Source organism: Cydia splendana, chromosome 14, assembly GCF_910591565.1.
Source record: "Cydia splendana chromosome 14, ilCydSple1.2, whole genome shotgun sequence".
Classification (NCBI taxonomy): domain Eukaryota; kingdom Metazoa; phylum Arthropoda; class Insecta; order Lepidoptera; family Tortricidae; genus Cydia; species Cydia splendana.
This window is the reverse complement of record NC_085973.1, coordinates 14,345,983-14,366,636: the sequence shown is the minus strand read 5'-3', so window position 1 is coordinate 14,366,636 and position 20,654 is coordinate 14,345,983. Positions and strand designations below refer to the sequence as shown.

Genomic DNA, 20,654 nt, shown 5'->3' with positions numbered 1-20,654 from the left:
TAATTATTTTTTTCCATCGATATATCAATAAGTACCAGTTTTCAGATTTTTCCCTCTTTATACACCTAATAGTCTACCTTGATGCTAAATATCAATTTTCTAAGTGATCTAGAAGTGGGTTAGGTTTTTGGTCTATAAGTATTAATTATTTTTTTCCATCGAAATATCAATAATTTCCAGTTTTCAGATTTTTCCCTCTTTATACCCCTAATAGTCTACCTTGATGCCAAATATCAAGTTTCTAAGTGATCTAGAAATGGGTTAGGTTTTTGGTCTATAAGTATTAATTTTTTTTTTCCATCGAAATATCAATAATTTCCAGTTTTCAGATTTTTCCCTTTATATACACCTAATAGTCTACCTTGATGCCAAATTTCAAGTTTCTAGGTAATCTGGAAGTGGGTTAGGTTTATGATCTATATGTCAGTCAGTCACAAAAATGCCGGGTTTTAAACGTTAATTTATCAATAACTGTTTCAGTTGCGTTTATGAAATTTTGTATTTTGGACAAGCTAAGGGGCTTGAATACATGTGCCAAATTTCATTAGTGTAGATTAAGTAGGTTTCAAGTTGTGAAGGGGTCAAAAGTAGCTCGAAATGGTTCGTGTAATATTACACACGGTTGCTGCGTCGCCAGTTCCTTTTTCTTTGAACTTGGCTGGACACGCTACTGCGTGTCTAGATGGAGCTAGAGGTATTTAGATTCAGGGGGCTGATTTTTGAATTTCGAGCGCTCAATTTCGTCACTCGAAAACCGTGAAATACTAATTTTTGAAATACGAGCGATAGAAATTGGGAAACTAGTGGTATTCACCACTCGATTTCAATTCTATTAGTAGAATTTTATTTAAATGCCTAGTAGTGGAGATATTATTGAACGAAATACACGAAATCGAGCGGTCGAAATTAAAAAATCGCTCCCCTGCCATCCAATTTAGGTGAATAGACTTGTTACGCTCTTTTTCCTTCCCGGGTAGGTAAAACCTACTAAGGTGTATTCGGGTATTACCGAATGTCGGATAATTCCGAAATTCAGATGAAAATCACCCTTAATTCCATCATAATAAAAGTCTCTTTCGGAATTATCCGACAGTTTTCGACATTCGGAATTACCCGAGTAAACCTTACCTATTCCCATAATATAGAAATAGGGGCGCTTAAGCACATTGAGCTACATATCACGACCGTAACGTCTCTACGTAAACTGGTGTTGCGCAAACCAACCAAAATGACGAAAGAAAGTGAACGCAAACGGCGTCAGTACGCCCGGCATGGCAGTCTAGTCGGACGCCATCGCCCCGACACTCGTTCCATGACAGCCAAAAACGCGCGACTTTTAAAATTCGAACGCCGAATTTGAAAAAGTGTTTTGTTTTATGAAGTGACACAGACTAAAAAATTAACAGATTGTAAATATGGATTTACAAAGTGAGGCGAGTCAGGAAACGAGAATTTTAATTCCAAGACATGTGAGTGCTGAGAAAGCACTTGTAGCATCGAACAATGCAGTGAATACGTCGTTTTTGTGCCATAGCTACAGTCTTCAACCTGATTTCAGAACGTATGTGGAAGGTAATGCAATGAACAGTGCAGCCTTCGCTTGATTCCGGGATGAGTTCAAGGGCGGTCGTAGAGTTGCCTAATAAGGGTTATTCAAGTGACTTTCACGAGTCCATACTTGTATCATGATCACAGTTATTAAGAAACGGCAAGTTGGTTGGCAATAGCATACCGCATCGCATACCTACATAATAATTTAATTATATATGTACCTATACTTACCAAGGTAGAGTAAGTAGATTGCGTTATATTGCAAAAAATAAAAGAATTATCCTATTTACAGTTGCTTACGATACATTTAACGGTGTAACTCATTCTAGAAGTCCAAAATAAAACTAGTGCCTAAGCAGATCTTAGTGCGAAGTATAAGTAGGGTCATTGCGTCAGTTTACCGTCCAGTGCGTTTCCGTCCACTTGGCGTAGTTGCTACAGAATTGCGTATAATTTGAATATTATATAGGTATGCCTATATATTCAAGAAATGCGTATAATTTGAATATATAACTGTATATTCAAATGATACGCAATTCTTTGTAGCAATTACGCCAAGTGGATGGAAACTGGACGGTGAACTGACGCAATTACCCTATAAGTACGTAGCTAAGGGAACCAAGGGCTCCTCTAGTAGTACTATTATTTATTCTGTATCTAGGATACAACCGGGAACGCGGTAAGATGACTACAAAGTGGTAAATAAATAAATTCACGTTATTAAACAAAATAAGCTAAGATTTAAACTGAGTAAGGAAATAGAAATTTTAAGTGATCGTACAATTTCATTTTTGGTATCAGCTTTTGTCGCTGACTGTACTTTTCTTACCACAGGCAGCTAATACTCATCGAGACAATTCTAAAAACCCCAAACACAGTTAGGTTGCTTTGTTTCATCAAATCATCACAGAGTTCCTATGGCTACCTCCTGTCTCCATCACCAGATCAGCTCGATGGTACCATAATATTGCATTGTCACCCGACTTACATGTGTATGCAAATTTTCAATCGGAAATCGGGAAGTGGGTCAAATTTAACTTGCAAGATTTGATTACAGACAGACAGACAACGGTCAGGTGAAACTAAATAAAAGCTTGTAAAAATAAAGCTAAACCTAATTTGTGTTGATCTAAATCCTAATACATAATCAGTTTGTTTACAAACAAACAACATAGCGGCATTGACACGATATTTTATTTGAAAGTCGGTAGTTTGTAGGTCAACTCAAAATGTTGTGTGTTATTGACATGTTTATTTTGTTTCTTATTAAGAGGAAAGGGGACGACTGCTTCTCCAAATCTCCATACAAATGTAGTCCCCATTTTCCTCTCCGAAAGGCCGTTTGACTTATTATTGAAAAATAAGCGAAAAACCAATTCCATACACATTTTAAAATGCTCGTAACTCTTAAATGCGCCCACCCACTGATTAACAGTCCGGTCCGACGATATCGGCCTGTCAGTTGTTCGGAACTGTCAAAATTTTGTTCTAATAGCTGACAGGCCGATACCTAGTCCTCTTTATTATACTGTGCCGATACCGTCCGGCGGACTGTTAATCAGTCCCCTTTATAGGTATTAGTAATTCGAATAACCAATAAACCAAACGAAGGGCATAGCTGTGGTTGATATACAACATATTGTTTCAAAATATTTTCAATAACCAGAGAGGAAAATGAGGACTATGTTTGTATGAAAAGGCACTTTCGCGCGGATTCTCCACTTCCACTTCCGTCTTAACAAATGTACAAATACCTACTAGTTTATGTTTCCCTGTGTTCGTTATGGTACAATACAGTTTTTGGCGACTAGACCCAAATTTCTAATGTAGATTATGTGACGTACCTACGTGTATACTCGTACTTTCATTCCTCATAAGTATACAAAATTGGCACCGGACACATTGGCAGTGATATAATCACATCTTAAAATAATGCTTCCGTTGTTACATGAATGCACTTGTTCTATGTATTTCATGCAGATGTATTCAGTACCATCGTCCACACTGCTAATTCTCAGTAAACGTTATTGCGAAGACATTCTTAGAGCGGTTTCATATTGTCCGATCCGATATATTATTATTTCATGTTAGAACAAGAATGTAGGTAGGTATAACATAAGTATCTTTTTCTGTAGGTACCTAATATTTTTCATTTAAGAAATCTGTTGGGAAATAAAACCTTACGAGTAATTTCTCCGAAAATTCTGTTGAGGGTGATTCATGATTCATCCCCTATTCCAAAACCTTTCGTGGGAGACCAGCCCACAACTAGCTACCACGTAACTGCAGCATAGCATACCTCAATTCCCTTTCCTTTGCCCAACTTCGAACTTTTAACTAGGTTCCAATGGTTAGTAGCGGTTTAAAAAAACCCTGACAAAGGACAAAAATCCTGATATTTCAGGGAAAATCCTGACGCATGGCAACCCTAACTGCAAGGCATACTTTTCTGAGATGACTACCTTTTCTCACGAAACGAACAACAATGAAATTAGCATTTATTTAATTCTTTAACTACCTACGAGTATTTTCTAACAGTTAAGCATAATTAAATTACCCCTCATAGTCGTCCCTGACCGGATTTATGACATAATAAAGCTCATAATTATGACTTCACAAGTAGGCGTATAGCGCAGAATAGGTATGTCGCATGTCACTGGGTCACAAGGTTACGTTCAAAAATGTGGATATATCTTGAAATCGAAAGTTAACAACAAACGAGTTTTATTAAAGCAGTGCATATATCGCCGGCGGCACCATAGACCAGGTTAAAAGTACCTCCTTTTTGGGCTTCCACATAGACCAAAGCCTAACATGGGAGAGTCATATTAATTCCCTGTGCGGCAAATTGGGAAGGGCATGTTTCGCCCTTGGCAGGCTGATGACAGTACTTACGCTTCAGGCAGTCCGTAGCTGTTACTTCGCCAGCTTACAGTCCATCGTTCAATACGGGCTTGAGCTATGGGGACGTGCGGCCGATTGGCTACGTGTCTTTAGGCTCCAAAAACGAGCTATAAGGGCTATTGCTCGAGTTCCATGGTACGAGTCTGCAAGGCCACACTTCACTAACCTAGGGATTATCACGTTGCCAGGTCTCTTGATACTGCAAATAGTCTCATACACGCGAGAGAATTTAGATAAATACCACAGGCGGGGTGACAATAATAGACCGTATTACACGATACGGGCACAAACTAGCAGCAGTGCCCCGTAGCTTAGCAAAGACGGCAAAAACTATACACGTCATGGGTCCCTCTGTGTATAATAATCTACCAACAGTAATAACAGACGCACCTAGTTTGTTAATTTTTAAAAATAAACTTAAAGCTTGGCTTGTTGAGCGGTCGTTCTATAATATAGAAGAATTTCTGACTGCGAAATATTAATGATAAAAATAGAAATCTACGCAAGTAGCTAATGTATTTAATTTTAATTTTTAATGTTATTTGTACTAGTTATGTAAGCTGACATGTAATTACCTATTACCAATAAAGAATGAGTATGAGTATGAGTATAATGTATATTGCTTATGTTATGTAGAGGTGACATCAGAATGTCATCTATTGGGCATTACCATTTTAAGTAGGTAGGTACTATCTAGGACGTTTATATAAAGTAAACGTCCTAATATAAATTACTTACTTACTTGGTTGGCGCGATGACGCAAAATGAGTCTTGGCCTCCAACACAAGAGTACGCCACTTTGAGCGGTCCAGAGCGGTACCTACCTATCCCGCCAGCTTTCGCCGACGCCGAGCTCACGGAAATCTGCCTCCACTCTATCTGCCCAACGGTATTTAGGATGACTAACAGGACGGGGTCCATGCAGTTGGTCGACCCAAGTAGGCCCTTTTGGCTGCCCGATCTTCACCCATCCTCTCAAGGTGGCTGTTGCGAACGCAACCTTTATTTGTATAATACAGTAACTAAACGCAGCCGTCGGGCTCGGCTAGTATTTGGAAGCTTTTTCTAAAGCACCAATAGGAGCGCTCCACATATTATGTATCGCGGCCAATTAGAGGCACCCAAATCTTAACCACTATTTTCGGACATTCAAATTATGCAAATCACTCTTTCATCAGCCTCCATACGATTACCACACCACTTTTACATTTAACCGTTTAGTCAAGGAACCCTTGTAAAACCAGTACCTATTGAAATTATAATAGTTTACTTCAAATCGAAGCTTTTTATTTGAGTCGTCGAGATCCTGACCTGCACGGCGGCTACATATGGTCCTTCAAGCCAGCGGAGACGATGCGCTTTGGTCCTTCCTATTATAAATAAATACCTAATATAACTCGTAGGCACTAATTTTTAATTAACAAGGTACCGTTAAGGCCAACCACCTTTTAATGTTTTAGAGGCTCTCTGGACCAGTTAACATTTAAGGTTAAGTTAACATTGGAATAAATATCGAATTACATTGACGGTCGAATACTCACTTTAAAAACATCGTCATTAATTGGTTGAAATTTGGATTTTGGTAGAGACCGTCTAAGCTAACTCTGCACTGACTGACAGAACAAAGTAGGTATGTCCTTATAAACGTCACATTTTTATAATTTGATATTAATGATGACAATTTTACACCTTTTCATTGTAAATGCCATAAGTTTGGTCTGTCTCTACGTCAAAAGAGAATTACAGGGCTACCAGGAGTTGGCATTTGATATTTACGTAAGCGACTGCGTGAACTCGATACATCAGTGCGAGCGAGATGAACAGCAATCGAGTTTACGCAGTCGCTAACGTAAACGTCAAGTGTCAACTAGTATGGTACGGCTACTAAAGCCAGAGAACGCCAAGGCATCCAAAGGGTTAAAATTTGCGATGCACCTACCGACAAGAAGTAGGTACATTTCTATTATCGCTTATAGTTTTGTAAAGTCTGTTTTTTCTTTAGTACACTGTTAACTGACAGTTCGTAAACCTTATTACAAAAGGCGTAAGGTCCAGGTCCAGTTTTGCTGTTTCTATTTGACTACTTTTTGCACCAATTAAACTATAAGTTTCATGCTGTCGTGCCCTTCTGGAGCGTAACATTGGCGTGTTGATAATTGTTTGGCGTAATAGCAGTGAATGATAAAAGGTATTAGAAAACTACTTCAAAACAGTTTAAAATGCTATTAAAGTCATTTGACATAAATGACCTAAGTCCTAATAGGTACTCCTAATCCTAATAATGGTTGACATATACCTACTGGTCCAATTTAGTTAAAAAGTTGAGTTAACAACTATATAAAAAGTTAAATGAATTAGGCTGTAATACTCTTGGACATTTAAATTATGACTATGGGGCATGGCAATTATTAAGCTTATCTTTTTGAACGCCACGGCTATTTTATTTAGGTACCTACATATATTATAACACTCCATAGTAAACCTTTTTCGAAAGTATGAAGGTTCTTAAACGGTAACCGTGCGCCTAGTGATCCAAAAAACTCGAGCCTTTTAGCTCTTTTTTATAGGGCTCGCCTCATCTCTTGACGCCTATTTCTATTTAATTAGTAAAATAGGCTTTTAGCCTTTTAGGCGTCAAGAGGTGAGGCGAGCCCTAAAAAAAGAGCTAAAAGGCTCGAGTCTTTTGGATCACTACATGCGCCTTTGTGTCTTCTTTGGCAGTCAAAGTGTTAAATATAGGTAGGTTAGGTCGCTACACTCGTTTTCCAATTTTAGAATCTATCGCTTGCTCGGTTATTAATATTTACACGAGTGGTTAAAGAACAACTTAACAACCCCTTGTAATGAAGCGATAATTAACTATTAAAACCGGTTCACAAATCACGAAGTTCGGAGACAAGAAACACAAAATAAAATTGACGATAACAAACATTCAAATGTATTTGAAAACTTTTTAAATTTGGAAGTCGATTCAAAATACTCCTTTTTAAAATGCTCAGTATGAAAAAACCTGCGTCTCTTGCGCAATAAGCGTTCGAGCCGAGTTACATTAAAACTGTGACTGGCGTACCTAATTAACCTAGAACAACAGCGTGTCAAGTTCAAATAGCTTAAGAGAAACTAAAATGGAAATTAAGTAAGCCCAAGTGTTTGGAAGGTATGCATTTATTCTGGTGATTTTGATTCTGAGGTATGTTTTTACTCGTAGGCCCACAATACAGCGAAAATTTCCACATGGATAAAAGTTTTCAATATCCAAAATAAAAATTTCCGTAGGTCCGGTCAACTCCGGTCGTATGTCTTGAGAAGTTGTATAAATATTTAACGTAAATACATTTCTGTCAACTTTTCCAATATTTTGCGACTGGCGAGTTTTGGAGGTATATAGGGAGGTAAATACGACTACTATTGTCCTAAACAGGCTCAGGTCCCAAGTTGGTCGCTGTAGGCAAAACATGGCCAAATGGGGATTGCTCCGTAGCCCCTCAACTCAGTGTACCTGCGACCCAGCAACGCAAACCATGGCACATCTACTGGCGTGCCCCGCATGCCCGCATCACTGCTCGGAGCTGGATCTGAGGGACGCGACAGCCAGGGCTGTCAACACCGCTGCCTACTGGGCATCCATCGTATAAGAAAAGGAACCTCGACACGAAAAGAAGAAGAATACGACTACCAGCACCTATTGCTGATATACATCAGAACAACCTCTTATTTTAATGTATCCTCGCTGCCATATTTCTAAAACGCTACAAAAAGTTCAGAATAAAAAGGAAAATGTAAAAAAATAATGACTAATATTTGTATACTTATAAACTATTTGTATTTGTTGTTCAGTTGTTTTCCAATGTTCTAATAAATGCCTCTGTTCTCCTTGCACCATTTTTACATGTCTCTGTTTGGCCCGAGGGTTGACTGGTAGAGAATGCCATTAGGCATTAAGTCCGCCATTTGTACATTATTTTTATTTATATATTTGTTTCTCCGGTGTTTCTCCGGTGTTACACCATAAATCGTCTGCTATAGACGAAAAGGCCTATGATGTGTGCAATAAAGTAAACAAATAAATAAACTAGTAGTTCGCCCCGAACTGAGAACTCGCAGTAAACCAAAAATTATATAGAGCGATTGACTTTGTAGCACCTACTTAGGTACTCGTATAGTGCGACATAAAATAGTAGAAAATAAATGAGGGCACCACTTTCTACGTAACTGTCACATTTTTGACGTAAAACGCTTACACGTGGCAACAATTTAGTATGGACATTTTTGAGTTCCATTTAATTTAATTTTTACTATTTTATATCGCACTATAGGCGGCAATGGATCAAAAATCGCCTGGTTTATTGCAAGGTCTGTGGAGCCCTTGACTGATAGATTAGATTTAGATTAGATTTATTAGATAGATTTACGCAAAGAGTATAATAATATATAGGACAAAGAGAGCCCTCTCGTGGAACTTTTTTGCGTCCATTTTGAAGTGCCATCTGTAATTCTTAACCAGAAATATCAACATCAATATCAGGGGGGGAGGGGCATAAATAGCGTCTAAGTATGTTGCGAACGTAAAAAACTTAGACTTTGAAGAAAGGCTTCACGATATTTAGTAATACACGAAAACAGATTAGGTACTTTTAACTTGATTGTTGATGTAAATAAATTACCTATCATACACGGCTGGAATAACACACAATTGACCACGAAACACAATTACACGCAGCAGGTTGTGAATCTACCCGCCATAATTTTTCTAAATTTTTTGGTAATAAAGTTCTCAGCAACTGTGATGGCGTATGAAAACTTTGTTTCTTTTAACATTGTAAAACTGAAAGTATTTTTACTTATCTGAATTATGTCGTAGTACAGGCAATAAATGGGGTGTTATTCTATTTTGAGTTTTATGTATGTATGTATCAGGGTTGGGCAAAATACTGGCTTCCACGTATTTCAAATACAAATTACAAAATACATTTTTAAAAGTATTTGAAATACCAAGTACAAATTACTTTGGTGACGGGTATTTGAAATACAAAATACAAATTACAGTGTTTAAAATAATGTATTTCAAATACAAAATACAAAATACCTTTCAATTTTTTTGTTTAATCATTTAGTTTTTTTAACGAATATCCTTTCCTAAAAACTTATAGGGTCATTGCGCTAGTTTTCGTCCACTTGACGAAATTTGAATATAAACCTACATTGCTGCACAAATTTGGACTGATTTCAATCCTTAATGTCGAAACAATATATATATCTGTCTACATATCAAAATTATGGACCAGACCAGGACTGGTCCATAAATTCAAAGTCGCTCAGCGAGCTATGGAAAGGGCTATGCTCGGAGTCTCTCTGAGGGATCGTATTCGAAATGAAGTTATCCGTCAGAGAACTAAAGTCGTCGACATAGCCCACCGGATTAGCAAGCTGAAGTGGCAGTGGGCCGGTCATATTAGCCGTAGAACCGATAACCGTTGGGGTAGACGAGTTCTCGAGTGGAGACCGCGCATCGGCAAACGTAGCGTAGGACGCCCTAAGACTAGATGGAGCGATGACCTTCGCAAGGCGGCTGGCAAGAGCTGGTTCAGAGTTGCCGCAAATCGTGCTCAATGGCGTGCAATAGGAGAGGCCTATGTCCAGCAGTGGACGAGAGCAGACTGATGATGATGATGATGATCATCATCATCATCATCATCATCTCAGCCATAAGACGTCCACTGCTGAACATAGGCCTCCCCCTTGGACCTCCATACGTGCCGGTTGGAAGCGACCCGCATCCAGCGTCTTCCGGCGACCTTAACAAGATCGTCTGTCCATCTTGTGGGTGGACGTCCTACGCTGCGCTTGCTAGTCCGTGGTCTCCACTCGAGCACTTTTCGACCCCATCGGCCATCTTCTCTGCGTGCAATGTGGCCTGCCCATTGCCACTTCAGCTTGCTAATCCGGTGGGCTATGTCGGTGACTTTAGTTCGTCTACGGATCTCCTCATTTCTGATTCGATCACGTAGAGAAACTCCGAGCATAGCCCTCTCCATAGCTCGTTGAGCGACTTTGAGTTTTGAGATGAGGCCGATAGTGAAAGACCACGTTTCGGAGCCGTAAGTCATCACTGGTAACACACATTGATTAAAGACTTTCGTCTTGAGGCACTGAGGTATGTCGGACGAAAAGACATTACGTAGTTTCCCGAACGCTGCCCAACCGAGTTGGATTCGGCGGTTGACCTCTTTCTCGAAGTTGGACCTACCTAATTGGACTACTTGTCCTAGGGGCTATTCATAAATTACGTCATTTCAAATTAGGGGGGGGGGGGGTCTGGACATCGGATGACGGTAGCATGAAGTAGGAGGAAATGGGGTCATTTGAAGCATGATTTTTGGATGATTATAGGAAGGGGGGGGGGGTCCAAAATCGTCAAAAATCGATGACGTAATTTATGGACAGCCCCCTAGGTAGATGTACGAGTCAACAACTTCGAGTACCGAGTTCCCAACAGAGACTGGGATGGGCACAACATTGGCATTTGACATAAGTTTCGTCTTGTCCATGTTCATTTTCAAGCCCACCCGTTGTGAAACTCGGTTGAGGTCATCGAGCATCATGCTGAGTTCCTCCATGAGACTTTGCCATGACTACGATGATGATGATATCAAAATTATATTTCGCAAGTAGTAAATTAAAAATGAAATATATTATTTGTTAATCCGTCAAGTAGTCTAAAACTAGAGCATGGACGGAAACTACTGCAATGACCCTATACCCTGGCTGTTGACGAAAAGTTCCGCGCAGAATAGCTCGCGCATTGTATTTGCCCTCGTACAAGTCGTACATTATATTTAAATAAACGTTCCATTTTAGGATTATAGAAATTAATTAAATGTATTTTGTAGAAATGTATTTGATGCTTGAAGTATTTGAAATACAAAATACAAAATACATGTGAGTTCAGTATTTGAAATACCAAATACAAAATACTTTTCCAGGTAGTATTTGAAATACAAATACAAAATACAAAAATGTATTTCAAATACGTATTTCAAATACATGTAATTGAAATACTGCCCAACCCTGGACTATGTATGTATGTAAACACTGTGTAGTTTTATTTGACAAAGTTGTTTTTTGTGACAATCGCCTCCATGGCAACGATGGCCATAAATAATCTGTTCTAACACATGGTATAATAATATACTCCGCCTGGTACTCCATTCCCGTCTTTTCTAGGTCACCTAACTGACACGGGCTTACGTCATCATGCGACAGCGCTATATGATAATATGCGATAGCGCTATATATAGCGGCCATGTTGTTGTGACGTAGCCCCGTGTCACTCTGGGAATGGAAGACCATGTTTTATTAGACTATGTTCTAACAGATGTTTTTTTGTTTGATCCATGCCCTGGATACAAGACTTTTAAGACGTTCTGACGAAATAAAGTGAAGCCATATTTATAAAAAAGTTTATCGTTAAGTAATATAGATGTCGCTATTTTTTCGAATAAAGTGCTTTATATACGACTGTCCCTCCCCTGGATTTAAGTCATCATAGAAATCATAGAGATTAAAATAAACTGTATCTGTGCTAAGCCGAAATATTTCCTGTCAAATGTCTAATACCTATATTATGTTTATATTATTTTATTTGTATCTTGCTAATTATCTCAAAATGGTAAATTTAAAAACGATATTATAAAAGTGCAAACCGAGCACTTTCATTTCATACTAAATTCGACCATGTTTTTTGCAAATAAAATGACCAGAATAGCAAGACCTCTCACAAACAGCTTTTTGGCCTTCTAAGCTCTTCTATCTCAATAATCCCTTGATCGAGCCTGCTCATAATTTAATGACTAAAATATAATGCCCTCAACTACACGTTTACCCAATTTCATTTAAATTAGAACAAATTTACTTAAGTTCTTGAGTATCAAACTATCTTCTGACAGTTCAGCTTAAAAACATCGAAATGCCGGGACGTGCCGCTAGCCAGCTGCGTGATCCAAGTCGAATGTAAGAACTTCGCTTCGCTTCGCTCGCTCGTTCGATAATATACTAATAGTAAAGCTTGCTTCCGTGATTACAGATGCGAAGCTTTAAGAAACGAACTACCTATTTATTTACATATTTAATTTATTAAATCCCACGTGTCCCAATTTGCAACGAAAACTAAACTGTACATTTTCTTTCCAGCACTGCAAGTATACGGCTGGGTGCTATGGTCTTCCGCTCTACTATGTGTGTGCTGTGTGTGCGCACTGTACGCGTTCAACTTGCGCTCCGCACTACGGCATTGGCGCAGCGCATTCTGCCATGCCGCCGTGGTGCTAGCCGTGTATCCTGTAAGTATATATGCTCATAATATACTTAGCTTCAGTTATGTAGGTACCTGTAAAGTTGGATGCTGTGGTCGTACGTCGTGTGTATATCTTGTCTTTATCCAAACTCACTTTACACTACAGTAAAGAGTAAACATTCCTCCTGCCAATCATGTCTCTCTCTTTTAACCGACTTCAAAAAAGGAGTCTTATCAATCCGACTGTATTTTTTTACGTATCAGCACGCCGCGCCGGCACGCTGTCATGCTGTGTTATGTCGTAGGTACCATACAGATGATTTTCTCTGACACTGTCCTAATATTAAAATAATGTTCCACCATGGCCTGTAGTTCCCATAAGAACAAATTTCAAAACCATAATGATCTAGACCGAGTTTAGAGCAATTATTTCATGCAACCGATGCTGCCAAAAATGCGGGGGTGCGCGGGACGAGGTGAGCGAGATCCCGTGCCGTGATTGGTCCGTTCAAACCACGAACGAGTTCACGGACGTCACACAAAGACACTTTCGACTCGAATCGAACATGGAGTAAATTTACCGTATGCGTGGCAGAGGGGGTAGCGCGACTATGCTCAGTCTAGAGGATGTTTTGTCTGTGGGCTTAACACATAAAATAAACAACGGGTTGCACTCCGGAAGTGTCGGCAGAAGTGAAAACTCAATGACATTGTAACAGTTTTTCGATCAGGTCACGTCCGTCTCACGAAGCGTCTTACGTCTTACGCTGTCGCGAGTTTCACATTTTTTCCCCATCACAAAAAGTGCACAGCGCCGCTAATGAAGTCACTTCTAAAATATCGGCCCAAAGTTAAGACCGTGTTGCGATTAATGTATTCGATTGTGCGACCTCTAGGTTGTATTACAAAAGTTTGCAGCGTTAGAATAATTCAGAATACTTTAGTTACCTACCTACGTTTATTCTAAGGTGAACATTTTGAGCCGGTCGGTGAGTGAATATAAATTAACATGCACAGGAATACAAACATTTTCCTTATAAGCCTATCAAAGACCGTTTGCATGACACTACTTCCTAATAATTATCTAACTATGGTCACAGATCATATAATACTATGGTAGACAGACACACATAAAACCGGTCAGTAAATACCAACCACTTTTGCAATTAATCGGAGAGAGTTTCGCATGTTCTATTAACATTATCCTGTTTATATTTGACGTAATCCCGGGTGTATTGGTTGTATTTATGAGTTGTAGTATGCACCCGTATTTTTACACTTGGCTAAACATTAAAATCTTTTAAAATCTTAATTTTAGGTCTTTTAGTAGGTGTTGCCAATTGAGTTGAAGCCAGATAATGAACCTAGTTTCCCAACTATTCAGCTAAGTATCGGTAAATCGCGACCTTTCCTAACATTACGCAATATTAATATTTTAAATAACTGACTCAAAGTAAATATGTTAACATCCTCCAACAAACACTTGCGAAACGCAAAAAGGAAAGACACTTGATTGAGCAACATGTAAGATATGTCGACTGTGTCGACTCTAAGATACTTTCGTCAGGGGTGCGAAACTCCTGACTTCGGGCAAACTCGGCTCCGTTCGGCTCAGCATTGCTCCGAGCAATTATTAGGGTTGACACAACTTAACGTCCCTTTGCGTGCACGACCACAGATAAGATATTAGGCTTGAATTTTAACAACCCTAAATAGCCGAAAGGGATAGTGCCATATATTAGAAAGGGACAGCATGATTCGACCCTGAACCGCTGTCAAACTTCGGTTTTGTAGGAAGTTTCCTTTCTGTATACGTTAGAGTCGCACCAAGAAAGGTCTGCAGCGGATTTGATAGCCCACGAAGTGTACGTCGTCACCCGGCGGGGGGGTTTACTATGAAACAGTCCATCCAATAAAATTTAGCGAACTCTTTAACGATGACAAACAGTTTGGTGCAACCGTTCTTATTCATATAACTTAGCAACCTTTCACAAACCTCTGTTAAATTTTGTCTTTTTCTAACAAACAGAAATTTCAATATGACGGATAGGGACAACCGACTTTTTAGATTTGATAAACATTTATGAATAATGCAATTAGACTTAACTGATCACCGTTGGACCTAAAGTCCTACACAATAAGGTTTACAATCAGTTAACAGTGTCAACAGTTCATTTACCGTATCCTATATGGGTTTGTGAAAGAAGTTGACTCCAACATCATTGGGGTTAGGATTGCTAAAAGCATTTGTCGCAATACGTTGCGAAGTTAATCAGCTTTAAAGCCAAGATTCTGGGAAAATCTTAGGTACTTAATCTTTGTGTATTTGCGGTTGGAAATTGCTTCGTAATATCAGAGACCGGTGAATAAAGACTGCCAAATTACTGAGGAATTAATAGGAATGAGGAACAAATTAATGAGAAAAACGATCAAGATTTTCGATCCACTTAGAAAACTCTAAAAGGCGGAATAATTTGCACCATTTTTCAAAATTCGACTAAAATTCTTTCAGTAGAATAGGTAAGGCCTGTCCTATTACATATTATGCAAGTATACAGGGTGGCTAAAAAACAACTGCATTCCCGTTACCAAGGAGGTTTTGGGATTATACTGAGCAACTTTTACTATGGGACCAACACCGAAATCGCGAAAAAAAATATTTGGCTATTTCATACATTTTGGCTGGTCTATTTTCTATGTGAGGGTAAATTTTTTTTTCGCGAAATAAAACCTCCTTGGCAACGGGAATGCAGTTATTTCTTAGCCACCGTCATGGAGAAAAAACTACTTACTATATTTCTCTATGCCATTGTGTATATAATGACTGACATAGTTCTCCGTATATATTGCACCATACTATGGAATAATTTAACATAGGGTCAATGACTGCAATGTTTTAGAAGGCTACACTGTCAAATCACCTACAAACATCGGCACTGTTGTTAACTGACTATTACTGAACCTTACTACGACGACATTAGGTCTACTGATGGTTAGTTTAGAGTACTTTAGAGTACAACGTATACAAACGAGTTTTAAATCGCTCTCAGACCCAATAGTGGACGAAGCCCACTGTGTGACGTTACCGTTTCCAAAATTCCTAAAAAAAACCGGACAAGTGCGAGTCGGACTCGCCCACCGAGGGTTCCGTACTTTTTAGTACCTATTTGTTGTTATCCTAGCGGCAACAGAAATACATAATGTGTGAATATTTCAACTGTCTAGCTATCACGGTTCATGAGATACAGCCTGGTGACAGACAGACGGACAGTGGAGTATAGGGTCCCGTTTATACCCTTTGGGTACGGAACCCTAAAAAAGGTTGAAGTGAAAACTTCTTTAGCGGCGCTGAGCACTTTTTGAGGTGGGGAAAAAATGATAAACTCGAGACAGCGTAACGCGTAACGCGTAACGCGCTGACGTCATGTGTGACGGACAATGTTATTCACCAAAGAACTTTAGTCATAACGTATCATAATCAGGTCAATTATTTAAAATTGGACTTTTATATTAAGCAATAAGGCCGGAGCCCCACTGCTGCGCACGCTATGTACACGGCCCACGTTTTAATACAAACAGTGGGCAAGCCCACGAAATTTTGTATAGGAACGTGGGTCGTGTACATAGCGTGCGCAGCAGTGGGGCTCCGGCCTAAAGCTCAATGTTCTAATCTTGTACGGGCTGAAATACGAGGATCTCACAGTTATATTCTAACTTTATATCACTCCAATATAATTCAATAAAGCTTATACATCTTGATGAAATCGCTAATAAAAGTGAACTCTGGTACTGGTGAATAAAACTCAAAATATCATGACCAAATATATTTAGATGCGAGGTCTGCAAGGTAACTTTACAATTTCTATTCGAATTTTAAACAATTAACGCTACAAATTTGAATTTCGAATTTTAAACAAACTCACTGACCAGCAATTTCGGAATAAAAGTTTTTCAATAGAAAGGACGAGGATGGGTCAATTATACATAGTGCTTCAGACATTTTGGACTATACTTGGTCAAGCAAATCTTAGCAACACTACCTACGTCTGAATTGTTCGAATATCGCGTGTTATTTATATCTGATCTGTGGAACTGTTTTGTTTACATTTCATCGTTGTTCGATGTACATTACTGCTTTTTGTTCGTTTCCTAGGGATACCATACTTTAGTTTGTTTTACATTGCTACTGACATATCCGGCTTGACAGACTATAGTCATTGAGCTTTCACTTCCGTCGGCACTCCCGGAGTGCAACCAGTTGTTTTTTTTTACAAAGTACGTTCTCTATATTCTACTCTTAAAATTAAAACCAAAGGGACAAAGCCGATTGAAGGCTACCCTTGTTAGTTATTAATATTATGTACATTAAATAAACCCCTTAATACAGTAGTCAACCTTGACTTGAATGTGCTTGACCAAAACCTCCGCGTGGGATTTGCAGCATTCACTATTGTTTGAACACGCACGACAATAATTATTCATGATAGCTGCTAATTAGCATTAAATATTGTGGTTATAATTAATTACATGACATTTATAAAATGTAGGTAAATTCAACTGTGTAGGTACTTACCTATAGTTCTCTCGAGGGTTGCATGCGTAAGTAATTTGAATTACATACCCTTAATCCGGGGTCCCTTTGTTTCCCATAAAGTTTTAAGTCATAGTGTATTGTTTGTCATATTATCGTTAGTCATAAAACGGATTTTCATAAGGTTATTCTATATATAGGTTAGGATAGGTTAGGTTTGTTTTATGGCAATCCTGAAAAGTGACGCGTTTCTGAGAAAAACCAATTATGACTAACGAAAATTCGGACAAACAATACATTATGACTTAAAACTATTTGGGAAACAATAGAGGCCCCCTTAATCCACACGCTATTAGGTACTCATATATTTTTTCTTAGGTACACATTGCTTACATACTACATAATATATACGTACCTACTTGTTAACTGCTTATCAATAAAGTCAATAAACCTAAATATTTCCTGCTAGCATTAACTATACTGGGTCAAGCAGATCTTGTCAGTAGAAAAAGGCGGCATATTTGAAAAATGTAGGCGCGAAAGGATATCGTCCCATAGAAAATTTGAATTTCGCGCCTTTTTCTACTGACAAGATTTGCTTGACCATCTATAAGTGACAATATTTTATAGAAAACACTCTGGAGTAGCTAAGGTACCTGAGTGATATGACTTTTTTGTTCATTTTTACTTTTCGATTGGCGGTTATCGAAACATTCACTGTCAACGTTATCGCAGCGCTACGCTTGTAGCCGATCCCAGCGTTTTCCCGCTTTGTAGAGGAAAACGACTAGGGTAGACCGGGGAGAATCGGATAATTTTTTGTTTGACGGTCAATAAATACAATACTACGAACACAGCCGAGCGGGTTCCCGGCACTCAATGTGTTACCGACTGTCACCATGGCTACGCGACTACGCAGCTACGGTCCCTGGAGCTCGAAACAGATTCAACAAAGTTTTGAACTGGTTTTGGTTTTGATACGACCATGACGACCGTCTTGGTGATTGGCGGGTAGAGATGGGTCGCGGGTATTTACCCAATTTACCCACCCAGGTAAATACCCGGTAAATACCCATCTACCCGGTATATACCCGTATCTACCCAAATGGACGGGTAGATTCATTTCTTGATGCACATGTCGATTTGTGTTAAAGTGGAGATATAAACCGAGTTAATGGTTGTAATTATTGTGTGTCATTTAAAATGAAATGGTTTAGTGAAACCTGCAGTTGTTACTAAGGAATTTTTAGTGCAATTTTGATAAATATTAAAAAAAGGCCGTCATAAGATTATTTTTTAGATTTGAGTAAATTATCGTACTTATACGTTGATAATACACATTCCAACTTCGGTCAGCGGGGGGTGTTGTTGGGGGGAGGGGGGTAAAATAGAACTTTTTCATATTTCTTTAAATCTGTCATTAATATCGAAAAGTGTTGTATGTACAAACTAAAGTAGACATAATTTTCTACAAAAAAGGTTATATACATTTTTGTCCTAAAACTAACTGTATTTGACTTATGAGCTCTTTGTGATACTGCACAATTTTTTTTTATTATCATTCATAAGTAGTCTTTATTTTCATCTTTCTAATGTATATTAAAAGCGTTTTAAAACATTTCCGGAAGCCAGGGAATGATTTTACACGATTTTCATAATTGTACTGATATATTAAAATCGAACTTCACCTCATAGCAACCTTTTCGTAATTAGTTTGAACATACATTTTATGTAACATTATAAAAAAATACTTAAATTAATCTTATTTAATCTCACATACCATTAAACTCATTAAATTTAGAAGAAAAACGAAAATACCCGCGTATTTACCCGCGGGTAGGTAAATATCGGGTATTTACCCGGGTACTTACCCATCTCTATTGGCGGGCATCTCATGCACGACTTTCACATCATTTCGCTTGCACTAAAGTAGTCAAAGCGTGAAATATCTTCAAAGTCATATCAATATAAAATCAAAACCGTAACATGTTGTTAAATCTGAATAGGGTAATTCGCCAGTAACTGGCCACCCTAAACTAAAAATGAATTCTATTCACCTATAAACTGCATTCATTTTAGTATAAGGTTTCAATAACTGGCCAGCCTTCAATAACTAGCCACCTTATACTAAAATGAATTCTTTTTATACGTGAATATAATTTATTTTAAGTTTGGGGTGCCTAGTTACTGGCGAATCTAGCTCCTGGTGTGCTTCGTTGCATAAATTTCATTTATTTTATTATAGTTATTATAGTTATTTATTATACAAGAAGTTACAACTTTTTTGTAAGGACAATGCTCCACAAAACTACATTTAGTTTGACTGTGGAGTCTCACTATACTTCATTCTAGCTTGGCATAGGATTTTAAACCTGAAAATACACGGATTTATTGATAAGATAAGCAGGAAGAAATAATAATAAGCAGGAATTCGCGGTCCTGTAAAAATATTAAGCAATGCAACGTCGCAACACTGCTAACATGTTAACCTCTTACAGGTGGTATCGCTGTCAGCATTCTTCGCGCTAGTGGTACCACGGGCGCAGCTACTGTCAGAGGCGTTGTCACAGGAGGCTGTGATGCTGGGCCTGTACCACTTCTACTGCATTGTGGTTGCCGAATGCGGCGGTCCGGAGCTGATCGTTAGGTAACCTTTATGTTCTTTGTACTCCCTGTTTTTCACTTTCAGAGGAGGTAATGTGTGGAGGCAATTTAATCTATTAGAGAATTTAAAGTTGGTATCAACGTGGCATTATTTGCGTTAGTGGTACTTTACGCACAGCTACTGTCAGAGGCGCTGTCGCGATGCTGTGATGTTGGGTAACTTTGACTTTTAGGAGCGATAATGCGTCACTGTCTACATGCTTTGTTGATCATCACTGATGATTTATCGGGTCAACATATAGTTATATAGATTTGCAATATGCAGTATTCATCATTAGTCTTAACGCTGCCATCGGTACCATCCTTAATTATAATATCTTAATTTGTATCCTTACCGAATAAAGTATCATGGAGGTAATATATTTACACTGGATGTATTTAACGGGTGTCGGATATTCATAGCGGTTACAAGTTGGATATAAAGTATGATGCTCTAATTAGTCTAATTACCTATGAGGTAACGCGACTGATTCCTATCCTAGATACCCACTCGTCTGTGACTTATTCTACCTTAACAATTTCATCACCTATTGACGACTTTATCAACCAGCACAAAGTGCATAATTGCCAATCATCACTCTTGCTCTCAATTGACGCTAATCAAAATCATCATCAAGATGATGTTTGTAAGTTAAAAAAATCCTAGTACTTGATTGGCTAATTCTAAATAATAGTATTAATAGTTGACAACTAGTGTATCACTTATACAAT

At 38.5% G+C, this 20,654-nt stretch overlaps 1 protein-coding gene across 1 annotated transcript in view; it reads left to right on the top strand.

Moving 5' to 3' along the window:
- The first annotated feature begins 1,156 nt into the window (after positions 1-1,156).
- Positions 1,157-20,654, top strand: part of LOC134796911 (organic solute transporter alpha-like protein 2) — a 32,792-nt gene continuing 13,294 nt past the window's right edge. Inside the window, exons 1-3 of the mRNA XM_063769111.1 lie at positions 1,157-1,572; positions 12,646-12,794; positions 19,778-19,926. Coding sequence (XP_063625181.1) covers positions 1,416-1,572; positions 12,646-12,794; positions 19,778-19,926 — 455 coding nt within the window. The 5' untranslated portion in view covers positions 1,157-1,415. The remainder of the gene's footprint in view (positions 1,573-12,645; positions 12,795-19,777; positions 19,927-20,654) is intronic.